Source organism: Solea solea, chromosome 1, assembly GCF_958295425.1.
Source record: "Solea solea chromosome 1, fSolSol10.1, whole genome shotgun sequence".
Lineage (NCBI taxonomy): Eukaryota > Metazoa > Chordata > Actinopteri > Pleuronectiformes > Soleidae > Solea > Solea solea.
The window spans coordinates 29,964,233-29,978,479 of NC_081134.1; the positions used below are offsets into that span (position 1 = coordinate 29,964,233).

Sequence of the window (14,247 nt, forward strand, 5' to 3'; positions counted from 1 at the left end):
TGTGTTCTCCTCTTTCTTTAATGTGTTTCCCTTTTTTTTTTTATAAAAAGCCATGCACATTGGAACGCTGTAACTGCCTGAATCGGTTTGTTAGGCGTGGTATAATTACATTTACATTTGCGCCATTTAGCCCGCCACTCTTATCAGGCTGAGGAGCGTACAATGCTGCCGAGCTGAGTGCAGATGCACACAAACACACTTAAAAGCCATTTCCCGTGCACACAATGGCAGCAGATAATGCTGGGGTTAGAGCAGCAGCAGCAGCAGCAGCAGCAGCAGCAGCAGCAGCAGCAGCAGCAGCAGCAGCAGCAGCAGCAGCAGCAGCAGCAGCAGCAGCAGCAGCAGCAGCAGCAGCTCCACTCGTGCTGGAGAGGAAGCGGGGAAATACACATACGCAACAAGAGTGCAAGACAAAAGAAAATTGTTTTATTTGCGTTATTCATTGTTTCATTACAGTCATGTGTGTTTCGGTATTAATAATGTATTTATTCCCTCTTTTGTCTGTTTTACTTTCATTGCTTTTTATGTTATTACTTTTGTTTGTGGATGAATGTTTGATCTTTTGTTGTTGCAGCTGTATATGGGTTGACAGGGCTGCAGCTATATCAATTATTTCCACAACTGATTAATCTGTAGATTATTTTCTATGTCATTTGGTCCATAAAATGTCAGAAAATGTAAGAAAAAAGAAAAAAAGGGTCGATCAGTGTTTGGTCAAATCTTGAAATGTCTTGTTTTATCCAGTTTTAATGATTTATTTGCTAAATGGAGCAAAGAAACCAGAAAATATTCACATTTAAGCAGCTGATTTCTTAAAAAAAACGAAAAAAAACCCACAATTTGACGATAATCGGTTAATAATCGATTCACTGAGTAATTGTTTCAGCCCTACTTTCTTTAAAGTGCTTACACAATAGAGGTTAAAACAAAATAGTCAGTAATCTTTCATTTGCAGTTGATTTTTATTTGTCTTTTACTTGTTTTATACTTGATTCTGACTTTAATTTCAGAATTCATACCGTTTTTTTGTATGTGGCCCTAATACTCTTCTGTACATTACAGGTTTACAACAGATGTAATAAATCATAGTAATTGCAATTATAACAATAATCATAATGATAATAATAATAATAATAATAATAATAATAAAGGGAGTAGAGTAAATGATGATGATGATGATGGACACTGGTCTGATGAACTGCTCTTCTACTCGGACAGTGATGGCTTAAAAGTTAGTTTCCGACACAAACCATTGTTCCTCACATCAATGCTTAGTCCGAACGTGAAGAAAATCCAAAACAATTAAGTGTGATAGATGACACAGGAATGTTATTGTTGGATACACAGCTCGAGATTGAGTCATCGCCGAGCTAATTTGGTTGCGGGGAAAATCAATATTATTGAGAAGTGAGTGCTGTGTGTGTGTGTGTGTGTGGGGGGGGGGGGGGCTTCACTGCTCTGGTGGGAGTTTTATTCAAACACTGGGAGGTGAACGAGAGCAGGAGCAACATGGTCAGGTGGATGTAACCGGGGTGGGAGGTCTGATTGTAAATATTAAGGATGGCTCCAGGCCACGTTCTCCTTGTCTGACGCCAAATAGTCTTTTTAAATGGCTTAAGTTTGTTTACCCTGCTTCCAAAGACTAAATTAGTTCAGTAACTACTTTTAAATTTCCATTTTTTTTACAGCTAAGTGAGGCATTTAGGTGATATTTACCGATGTATCAGCTCATCCCTCATGTAATTCTGTCTGTGTGTGTGTGTGTGTGTGTGTGGAGGGCGGAGGTGAAGAACAGGCTGGTAGCATAGTTAGTTCCTTCAAAACGCTACAAGACCGTTGGGGAGGAGGAGGCAGAAAGAGGAGGAGGAGGAGGAGGAGGATGAATCCATCAGCAGTCTGGTCCAGAGGAGGCTGAGTCAGCGTGTCTGTGTGGAAGCAAAGAAAAGGAAAAAAAAGAAAAAGAAGAAGCTCTGTGTTCTTTCAGACAAAACTCTCTGTCTTTTTCCCTTTTTCATCGTGGAGAGCAGATGTGAAACTGTGAAAACATCAAACTGTTTACAACTCTTTAAACAGCCGCAGCAGTTTTGGACAAACTCCATCACATTGAGTTGTTGTTGTTTTTTTGTTGTAGTTTTTTCAAGTCCAACGCAATAACTGTGTTCACTGCCTTGGAGTCACTTGAGGATTTGTTTGATTCCTCTGATTGTTGTTATAATATAATCTCACTCTTTTTTTGTTGTAGCCCATTTTATGTAAAACCAAATAAGGGCCACATGTAAAAAAAATTAATACACCAGTATGAGTTCTGAGATTAAAGTCAGAATTAAAAAAAAGTCAGACTTTGGAGGAAAACAGTAAGAATTCTGAGATTAAAGTCAGAATTCAGATTTTTTTTACCCAGGCCACATGAAGAAAAAATAAAATAAAATAAAAATAAAAAAATAAAACATGTCTTACTTTTTTTTCCTGAGAATTCTGACTTTAATCTCAGAAGTGTGACATTTTTTCTCAGAATTATGACTTTAATCTCAGAATCCAATGCTGCTTAATTATCTTTTTCTTAATTTCGTTTTTTTTTTCATGTGGCCCTAATACCCTTCCTTAGATTTACACAAATCGTATTATTTTCTAAACTGATGCCAGCTCTAAACATTAGTACATTTAAAGAAGGTTCATCTTCATAATACACTATCCACACACACACACACACACACACAAGAAAACTAAAGGAATCTGGGCCTGGAAGGAAGCAGAGCACTGTTACCTGGCTTTTCTGTGTGGAGTTGTATGTTTTCTATGTTGGTTTTCATGCAGAATTGGTTTCCGATTCATTTGAGTTTGGAGTTTGTGTATTTGTCCTGTGATTGGCTGGAAGCCTGTTCTGCCTCACTGTAGCCTAATGTCAGCTAGGATTATCTCCAGAACATTCTGTATGACCCTCAAACAAAAATCAGGATAGGTAACCGGGATGATTGCACAACAACTGCCTGAAAAAATACAAATATAAATGTAAGAACAGAGAACCCAGAGTTTCCATTTCAGTCATTTTCACCACTTTTATTTTATCTTTTTTTTTTTATCATAGGTGATTCAAACCTTTGGTGCAAAAGATCAGGATCTTGCTCCACCTGGACAACAGTTCTCCTTCAAATCCGTGAAGGAAGATTTGAAAACCAACAAGAATTTCACCATCCGGGACTTTGGAAGTAAGTATCAGCTGCTTTATCTCATGATATCTCTTCAGTCAACAATGTTGGAAAACAGTGATGAAATTAAATCCTTGCATTCATAGATAGCTAAAAAATTAAACATGTGTAACCAAAAGATTTCTGAATGCAAGATTCCATGTTCTGATGTGACTAATATGAACACAAACATTTACTTTATGATGTTTTAACTGCAAAACAATGCAGTGCACCATCTAGTGGTTAACACATGGAACCTCAGTGGTGGTTTGCAGAAGCGTGGCTGAGTGTTTTAGTCAGTCAGTCATCATCTACCGCTTTATCCTCCACCAGAGGGTCGCGGGGGGTGCTGGGCCAATCTCAGCTACATCAGGCAATAGGCGGGGTACACCCTGGACAGTTCGCCAGTCCATCACAGGGCCACACACAGATAGAGACAAACAACCATTCACTCTCACTCCTATGGTCAATTTAGAGTGTCCAATTTACCTAATCCCCACATTGCATGTTTTTGGACTGTGGGAGGAAGCCGGAGAACCCGGAGAGAACCCACGCACACACAGGGAGAACATGCAAACTCCATGCAGAAAGGCCCTTGTTCCAACCGGGGCTCGAACCCAGGTCTTCTCACTGCAAGGCGAGAGTGCTAACCACTACGCCCCTGAGTGTTTTAGAATGAAGATAATAGGTCTTATGTCGTCTTTGACGTCTAAAGGTTCGACAAAGCTGAGTAAAACACACAAATTAGCAACTTTAAGATGCCAAACGCAACATTTTTGCTTGTAAAAAGTTGTAAAAGTGCTCACATGAGACCAAGTCCTGGAGTAAGTTGAAGCATAAACAGTGAGAAGTCGCCCACATGATATGGGGGCATATGCCTCCATAATGTATGCGCTGGCCGAGCCCTTTGAAGTCTGGTCAGGAAAAGTGGGACACGGCAGGATGCGGGGCGGGAAAACGAATGCGTTCACTCGCCTCGACGAGGCCCCCGCTCTGAATCTCTGAGCCTTTTTTTACCTTTTGGACACACTGTCTCGCAGCTTCCTTGACTATCAGACGGCCCCGCAGGTACACACACGCTCTCCAGATAGAGGGGCGAGATCTGATAGGCAGGGACAGGAAATGGAAACACCGCGGGCACGGCGGACAGGTTCAGCAACAAGAGGGGAGGGGAGGGGAGGGGAGGGGAGGGAAGGAGAGTGTTTGTGCACAAACATGCGAGGTGTGCGAGAAACGCCTGGGCCCTCCTGTCTGGAAAATGTGCCGAGCTTTGTCAGTGGAACAAACCTGCTTTGACAGGGTCAGACTGCCTCGCTGTAGCAGACAGAAACAGGCAGGTTCCCTCGCTCTCGTATTCATTGTCGACCTCGGGTCCACTCGCCGTCCTCACGCCTCAGGCCACCCTGCCAAAGTTGTTCCCTCATTTTTATCTATTATTTATCACATGCTGTTTATCCGCAAACCGATGCTTCTGGAAAACAAAAAAAAAAAAGAATAACTTCACATCCCAAAAGTCCTCCGAGTGAAGGTGATAGGAGAATGGACGTATAGGCCTCCAGTCTCGGGTGCGACTCCATTTCAATGGCATTTCTAAAGTTTTCCTGAGGAAAATTGCGAGTTTCAGCTCTACTTTTTCAATAGAGCATTTGTATTTATTATGCTCCAATTAGAGCAGAAAATAGAGGATAAAGCATGGCACGTATGAGCAACTACTACGTCCATTTTTATCTACACTCTCTGTGTAAGATTCTCGGGAAAATGTAGGATTTTTCCTTCTCAAATCATCAAGAGTCGCCGCACAGTGCTTCACACAAATCTTAAAAAGAAGCAAAAGAAGCAATCCAAGTCTTAACTCATCGTTTCCCCTTCCTCTCAGACAACACAGCCGGAATCGTGACAAAGCGCAGTGGCTTCCGGCGGCGTTTACAGGAGATCTATCTGCTCCCCGTGGTGATTGAAGATAACGGCTACCCGCCCAAGAGCAGCACGGGGACGCTGACCATCCGAGTGTGCGGCTGCGAGTCGGACGGATCCCTGTTGTCCTGCAGCGCCGAGGCCATCTTCCTGCCCGTGGGCCTGAGCACGGGAGCTCTGATTGCCATCCTCCTGTGCATCATCATCTTATTAGGTGAGACCTGTTGCTTGAAAAGAGTCTTCATTTTCGGTTTCTCCTATTGCTGTATTTGGATTCCATGGCTCACAAACATTCATAATTAAGAAGTGTCTTGTAAATGTAAACGTGACCGGAAACACCGGATTTGTGAGGCCACATGATGTTGAAGCTGGAAATAGGTCACATATGGAAGCTATATACCTTGGGTTATGAGTCCCTTTAGCCTGGATCTGACCTCCCCCCACCAGCCTCCATCCATAAACCTGACAATCTGTTGGATGAAAATGTCTTTTTTTCTGAAAACTAGCACAAGATATCACACTTTTAACGGCTCCACCTGAGTCCGTGTGTCATTTAATTCCCTGGAAGTATACGATGTAGTCAGTGCTGTTAGTTTAGGAGGAGATGTGGATGTGTTTGAGGATATAGGAGGATGACTTGTCCCCTATAAGCCCACACTTGTTGTTGTTGGCTCTGCAGAAGAATGATGACGCAAATTAACTTCAGTTACGACTCAGCGTCTATTATGTTTCTTAAGCAGCAGCAGCGGTGCTAATTGTGTCACAACAACAACAACAAGAACAACAACGACGCCAGCTTTGCTGCTGTGTCTTTACAACAAAGGAATCTCAAGGGAAAATCGTCCCTGGTGCCATTTCCTTAAATGCTGCTTATCTTGGAAATTGGGTTAAAACCTATACTAACATCTACTGTGCTCGATAACAGACTTTATTATCTATCTTCATTTAGTTGTGCTCCAGTTTCTGAAAGCACCTGACTTCAAATGTGCCGTGTTTTCACCGTCAAAGCCTGGCTCTCACTTTCTCTCTCTCTCTCTCTCTCAGTTAAACACAGAGCCCGTATGATTTCAGGTCGTTCACTCAGACATTTGAGATCGGAGGGAGAATCGCTTGGCCCTATAAACTGAATTCCCTGGCTTTTAATGGCACATTTCCCGCAAGGTCACAGTTGTAAAATAAAAACCCCCTCTTTAATTCCCTACCATTAATGTCCAAACTCATCTGCATAGCAGGGAGGAAGTAAATGTCGCTTTATGGCATCGTTTTCTAAATTATAAATGTGCGTCGGCTGTTAAGAGAAGGTCCCGTTTTACAGTGGGGAGTCAAGAGTAGCCGTGACCTTTGCATTGAGCTGTAATTACCTTTTCCCTTTGTCTAATATGTGGAGTTTGAAAATGAGCCACCGATGTGACTTCAACCGTGGTTTTAATGTCGTACCTTCTTTTTTCATTCATTCTAAGCCTGGTTTAACGTGTAAGGAGTAGTGCAGCGACTTCATCTGAGATGTGACGTTTGCTGATGATGTGTTCCGGAGCTCCGAGGCGACTCGCACCCCGGGGCGAAACTGTCACGCGGAAAGAAAAACGAAATCACAATGCTTTGCAGGGAGGAAATTTGCATAGAGCCACTTAGTTCCTGTGCAGGATTTGTCAGGATGACCCAGTTGTCGTTGTTCTCCTGTGCAGAGAAATGATGAGGTAGATTAAATAGACCAGGCACAGAGACTTTCATCTCTCTGCTTCCACACTGATGCGGTTTGGGTGCAGCCATTGACAAGCGTGTGCTGTATGTGTCCCAGTGCGCTGCTGTACTGCGAAGGCGCCACTGGGGGGAGCTGGCACACTATCTTTACTCAGGTAGATACAAATTCAGAATGAGGAAGGAAGGAGTGAGAAGGAGGGGAGAAATGAAAGTATAGAGACCTTCTTGAGGGCTTTTTTTTCCCCCCAGTCTCTATGTATTTATTGGACTCTTTTATTTGAATGACTTCAGTTTTATTCTGCCCATTGCTCTTCCGTTGAGATGTAACTGTATATTAAAAAACCCACAGGAAAAAAAAGAGAGAGAGAGAGAGAGAGATTGTTGCACAGGGAGGGAGACAGAGGGAGACAGATTGCACTGACAGGAGAAAGGGAGAGGGGGAAATTCATTGTAACATTACATGTTAGAAATCACACTCTGCTGTGCTATTGTGCCCAAAATATGCAGAAGCTCGTACCCCCTCTGAGGCGATGTGTGCTAAAACCAGTAAACAGTTGTTTTGGGTATTTCCTCGTGCGTTAACAGTGTTTACAGTTACTGTGCTGTCACTGCACATTATTTGCTGTGTACTACAAAATGAAAATGCAATCAATTTCAGGTTAAATTTTAGTGACTTTTTTTTTTTGTACTGCTATTATTTAAAGGATGCTTTTCTTTACTGTAATTCAATGTGAAGCTGATAGTACTACCTATATACTGTGGAAGTTCACTTTGTTAGGCACACACGACACCAAGTTACTGCATGTTTTTTTTCTCCTACAGAACTCATACTGGGTATTTTCTCTCTTTTCCTGACCATTGTGTGTCACCCTTGAGATAATTGTGCATGAATATTCCAGTGAATTAGCAGTTCCTGAAATATTCAAACAACCACGCCATGTTTAAAATCAAGAGAGTCCATAGATCATCATTCTGAAGCACTACTAGAAAAAGCAAGCAGCTGTATGAGTGTACATGATATAGTGGCTGGTGCGTGAGTACAAAGTGTTGATTCAAGCTAATTGCTAATGTCAGAACAAGCAATGACACTGAAAATGGTGAGCTTTTAAAGTTGTACCATCTTAGCTTGGCAAATTAGCAAGCTACTGTTTAGCTGTGGGTTTACCACCTTATCTGGTGCTTTAACAAGCTAAAGTTAGCTAATTACCATTCAATTGTGTTGTGGGTTTTACCATTTTCCCTAGTGCTTTTACCAGCTAGAATTAGCCAAAGCATATATTTAAGTTTAGGTTTGGGGTTTACCATCTTCCTTAGTGTTTTAACGAGCTAAAGTTAGCTAATTAGCATAGGATTAAGTTTAGCTATGGATTTACCATCTTATCTAGTGCTTTTAATAAGCTAAAATGAGCCAATTAGCATATAATTAAGTTTAGCTTTGGCGTTAACCCACTTACCTGGTGCTTGAGCAAGTGAAAGTTAGTGAATTAGCACATAATTAAGTTACAAATTAAGTTATTTTACCATTTACCATCTTACTTAGTGCTTTAATAAGCAAATGTTTGCAAATAAGCTTGGGATATGTGTAATTGTAGCTTAAGGGAATGAGATGTGGTGTGGTGTGAAAGCAGCATACTCATTAAATACTCCATGTTGACATAGGTGGCAGCATTTTGTACAAATTAACATAATGACATGAATATTTGTACCAAGTTTGACAGCATTTATTCTGGAAGCCGAACCAAATTGGACTCAGTGACTAATATCCCATTTTAGACGACACCTGTCATCTAAAAAAGAAGAAAAGAAAGAAACATTGTAACCTAAAAATCATGACATCCTTTGAAATCACCACAGTCATGATTATTAGGATGTCAGGCTTCATCACAGGTAGTGTTTGAAGTAATTTGTGTCTGTCGACAGCGCTCTAACGTGTAATTCTCTTGATTTGTCCCTTCAGTCATCGTGGTCCTCTACGTGGGCCTGAGACGGCAGAAGAAAAAGGAAACTCTCATGTCATCTAAGGAGGACATCCGCGACAATGTCATCCACTACGACGACGAGGGAGGGGGCGAGGAGGACACGCACGCGTTTGACATGGGGACACTTCGTAATCCCAAGGTTGTCAAGGAGAACCTGTTCCGCAGGGACGTCAAGCCTGAGATGAGGAGGAATCCCAGGCCGACGGTTTCTCAGGAGAACGCCGACATCCGAGATTTCATCGGCCAGCGTCTGCAGGAGCACGACGTGGACACCTCGGCGCCTCCCTATGACTCGCTGGCCACGTACGCCTACGAGGGCGACGGCTCCGTGGCCGAGTCGCTCAGCTCCATCGATTCCCTCGCTATAGAACTCGAGGAGGATTACGATTACCTCAACGACTGGGGGCCCCGATTTAAGACATTGGCGGGGATTTTCGGGGAACAGTCGGAATCTCAGTCGGACTCAACAACCACAGAGAACAAACACTGATGTTGTTCACAGACTCACAAAAAAAGCAAATATGTAACAATGTGTTCTTTCAGTTTCCACGTTTTCACCATCGTTTTCTCACTCTTTTCTGTTCTTATGTGTTTCTTTACCATGCTTAAGTCCCAGAATTGTAAACAACGTGGGAACATGCGGATTAGACGAGCAGAGCGACCATTCAATTATCTTTCTATCGAATGTTGTTTCTTGTCTAACACTTCAGTTTCCTCTTGGGGGGGAAACACACATTACACATGGAAATGTTGTCATTTCCTACAGCATCCTTATAAGTGCCTCAATATAATTGTTCTTTCACTCGCTAATTCATACACAGATCCAGTGTTGCTCCTTTTAGAACCCCATATGAGTCATTCAGAGTACAGTACTGTGCTGTGACTGACGTCTACCAAGACCAATGTGGACCCTGCTGGGACAACAAAGTGGCCTGAGTTTGGCCAAAGATGTTTTGAATGTTATTTATTCTTCTATTTATTTATTGGCTGAGTTTTATTAGGATTTTTTTTGTTGTGTATTTATCTATTTATCTCTCCGTCATCGATCTGTATTTTTAAATTTTTTTTGGAGACACTCGAGTAAATTTTGTAATTAATCAAGGCCCACATGAAAATGTATGTTTCTGTTAGGTGGGTTCCTGTGAATAGACTTGTACTAGAGTTGTAAAAAGATGAATAACTAGGGCTAAATACAGCAGTTCAGTCGTGTAATAAAACACTGTTTTCTTAAATAAACCACACTTGGACAAAATTGGCCTTTGTTGTGGTGATTGGAGCCAATCCCATCTGACACCGGATGACCTATAACAGTGCCAAAATCCATAATCCCAATCTCAGTCACAGACTCAGTCACAGACAACCCATGAAGACACACAATTCCAATTCAATTCTCCCACTGTTTTTTTTTTGACATTTCACTTTTTTTTTTCTCAACAAATAACTGCTTTTAAGGTGAGTGTTTCCTAATATGTGTCTTTGCTAAGTCACATCGACGATTCAGTAAGGCACCGAAATGGCCCAATTTCCTCAGCTATTGAATGGATTGGCTGGAAGCTCTTTTTTTTGTTGCCATGGTCTGATGATGACGATGTAATGGAAAGCCTGCAGGGAAGCCAGAGCAGCCAGTGGCAGACAATACAGACACCTTAGCAGTCAGAGATCACCCTGTCCTGTCCTGGCTCTCTCCCCCATTTTACATTCAACAGGTACAGTAGACCTTAATAATGAACACCAGTAAATGTGCACTGATTCATTTGAACGGACATCAAGTGAGTAACAACAGAGACATTTTGAGTTCTACTGTTAAGGTAAGAAGATATATGATGTCATAGCGCAATAAATCCTCAGTTTTAAGAAAGGTGTGGACGATCTGGGTCATGAATCACAAGCTTTTCAAATGTGATATTTTCCATTCGCTCCCATCTCATCTCATGCCATGCTACTTCATCTTCTTGGTCATGCTATAGCAGACAATCCTGGGTAAAATGGCTCCGATTTCACAAGTTTTTAGATCACAGGGTGGAATTAGGTCATCGGGAGTGAAAATTCACAACAAATACTGTATGGATTGTACTGTAGATTTGGAGATTTGAATCAAGATGCAATGCTGGTAAGACGGCGCAAAGAGGGAGCTTCAAATACTCCAAAAAAAAAACTAAAATATCAATTGTACTTGACCAGTGTTCAGTAATGGACTTGAATCAGCTAAATTTATTCAGGACAATGTTACTTAGAAAGGTTGAAGTCGAGTATTTACATGAGCTGAGTCACTGTATTTGGTTTGGCTAACATTAGCCTGATTTCATTGGGTTGGTCCAACTAATTAGCCCTAATAATTTAAGCTGAACCGACTTAAGTACTTATAGATGGACCGTCTTAATACACAAGAGTGTCTGTACCACTAATGATAGTGTAAAAGGATAAATATCTGTGAATGAAGCTACATTTCCTCTGTGTTCACTTGCTTCAGTGTCTCTGCGTGCCTTGGTTATCTGGATGAAAAACGGTCTTCCTGTGGCATAACAAGAGGTTGTGATCACTAGGATGCCTCCCTGCTGCTTCATGGCCTTTCCCCAAACACACCATTTCCACAATGCTTACAGTGTGACTCACCCAGTCTAGTGGAATTTGGCTGCACACACAGACCAAACAGAGACATCATGTGGGGGGGGGGTGCAGTCGTCTTGTGCATAAACATGAGAAATCTGGCAGCGTTAAGCTCCGAAGGGGAGCGACTATCACAACAAAAAGTCATGGCACTGATGCTGTTTCTGCTGCTTCTGTCCACTCTGCTCTCCACGCTCTTGACTGCCACTTTTCTCCCGCCTTGCAACTCATTTATTAATAATTTAAATCACAACAAGAAGCGCCGTCTGTATCAGAAGTGGGGAAAAAAAAAATCAAGCAAACGTTTGTCTTTGCTTTTGCGACGCGGACAAAACAAAACGCCGCCATTTGCAGAGCTTAAAATTTGACGGGGGGAGCATTGTTTGCTTTGTGTTTGTTTGGCAGCGTTTGATTTTCCGAGCGATACAAGAGTCCGTGCAAGCGTTGGCTGTCATAATTCAACAAAGACGACTTGTCCCGGCGCCTTCTTGAATAAACCCCCGTCTATTGTTACAGGCGCTGAACAATTAGTTTCGACTCAAATAGAAAGGAACACACAATGCATCCAGGACCACGTTTAGTTATTACGTCTCCGTTGTTGGCCTCCGTTTCGAATGAAAAACCCTGTGTTTTTGTGTTGTGCTGCTGCTGTTTTCACAGATTAAAGTGCTGATACATGCGGGTGCTTTAATTAAAAACAGGCACTTTGCATTATTTTGCATGTGCCGCGCTTTTCCTGGGAGGGTTTACGCATAAGTAAAAATAAAAGCTGTCACCGCCGCTGCTGCTATAGCCAGCGCTGCCTAAACTGACGGCTTCGTTTTAAGGTAATGTGCTGATCTTATATGAGTAATGCTGCGTGTACTTGTGGCCACTTTTCCTTTGTTAACCCCGTTAACCCACCGGTGACCGCCCCCTGGAGACAGCGGTGGGTAAGTAAACACAGCCGTCATCGCTCTCTCTCTCTCTCTAAGAATACATTTACTGAGAGTTAAGCAATGATGTTATTAACACAAGGAGAAAAAACAGCACATAGTTGGCCACAGGGCCGGCCCAATCCTTTACGGGGCCCTTAGAAGAATCTGCTTTGGGGCCCCCACCTCCCGTCACCCATGCTTGACTATTATTGACCAGTCGGTTAAGTATCTTAAGAGAAATTGACGTTGGTCGAAGTTGAGCCACTATTTACAATGTTACTGATAAAGTTAAAGTAGTAAAAGTCTTTAAGTATATGACAATTACTGTGCTTAAGTAACTAAAAGTAACTTTCTGATATAAAATGTACTGATATTTAAGACATAAAAGTATTAAAAAAATTGAGGAGATTGGAGGTTTGATTCCCTTGGGGTAGGGATAGGGTTACAACTGAACGACTTTCACTGAAAGTTATTCAGTGAAAGAGCAGAAGTGGGCGGGGCTTACGAAAATGAAAATCAGCTTTCATTTCATTAGGTGAATTTTTTCCATGTTTCACGTACATGAACGAGAGTTGGTACACATGTTAATCATGTCAGAACGGTCCAAAAAGTCAATGACAACTTTGCCGTAAGTCCTACAGGAAGGCCGACAATTACATGAGTCAAATCAACAGCGTCTTTGGTTGTTTTTTTTACCTCTGAAGTTAAATTATTTTATTGAACGTTAGAAAATAGTGAAAAATCAATACGATATTATTACTTTACAGTAAAATAGAAAGTTGGGGGCGGGGGAAGAGGGCAAATCCTCACATTGTTGAGAAGCTGCATGGAGCCACAGCCCTTTTATTGTGAGTATTGTTGAGTGAATCAATGAGTATTTGATTCCCTTATTGCAAAGCCAACTGTTTATTTTCAATTTCTTTTAACCTTTCACCCCAAGTGTATCGCAAATGTCACGTTCGCACACTTTGCGTGACCTTAATTATGCTACGATTATGCTCGTGACGTTAACAGTTTCTGAAAGCTGAGGTTGCACGTCAGAACCAATTTGTGGTTATTACGGTAATTTCACTCACGCTGTTGCAGGAAGCCGGCAAATCAGCGTCTTTGTTGCCAGAGAGGACAGAGTTGGAAAAAACGCCTGTACATAAGTTTCCAATTTTTTGTTCTGTGTTTGGACATTGAGACAAAAACTCAAACAAATGCTATTTTAAATATGTTATATACTGTTCACACTTCAAAACTAAAGTGTTTTTCTTCATTTAAAATGTTTAAAACAATAATTATTTTAACATGCAGTGAGTTGTAAATAACTGCCAGATATTGAAAGTTATTCTGGAAAAATGGGCAAAATCACTCACTCACATGACATTTTCTGACCTTTTTATGGTTAAAATAGGCAAAAAAAGAAGTTGCAGTATTAGTAATAGACTGAGGTATCTCCAATATCCCAGTTCAGGTACAATAACCACACGTACATTTCACACATAAGAATTTGAATATTAATTACCATAATAATCAAATGGGTACATGCATTTCAACACATTATATCCTGTCTTATTATGTAAAATACAGGCATTCTCTTAACACTGCATGGAATTACTGTAAATGCTCCATTTGCAGGAAACTGTGCACCATTTTCACCAATGACGCTGTAAATTGGAGGCACACGCTGCCGCACACAGCTCATTGACTTGGAAATCACTTAAGACACGACGACGACGACGACCAAAAATACAACCGTATATTTGGGATTACACTCACAGAAGAGGGCGAGGAAGGCAGTCAGTGGATAAAAAGCATTGTGTTTCCCCCCTTTGAGGGTATTACATCCAACTCCAGCTGCAAAGCAAAGATTTTTAAATCCACCCTTCCTTCCTTGATGTCTCAAAGTCCAAGAGTTTTAAATAACGTCGTTGCCGCTGCTCTTCTTCAGTGTCGCTC

The 14,247-nt window shown here is 41.6% G+C and overlaps 1 protein-coding gene across 1 annotated transcript in view; it reads left to right on the top strand.

The window, feature by feature from the left end:
• The window catches only part of LOC131470627 (cadherin-12-like), a 133,932-nt gene extending 123,901 nt beyond the window's left edge, over positions 1-10,031 (top strand). The window contains exons 10-12 of the mRNA XM_058646575.1: positions 3,086-3,206; positions 5,062-5,313; positions 8,758-10,031. Coding sequence (XP_058502558.1) covers positions 3,086-3,206; positions 5,062-5,313; positions 8,758-9,269 — 885 coding nt within the window. The 3' untranslated portion in view covers positions 9,270-10,031. The remainder of the gene's footprint in view (positions 1-3,085; positions 3,207-5,061; positions 5,314-8,757) is intronic.
• The last annotated feature ends 4,216 nt before the right edge of the window (positions 10,032-14,247 follow it).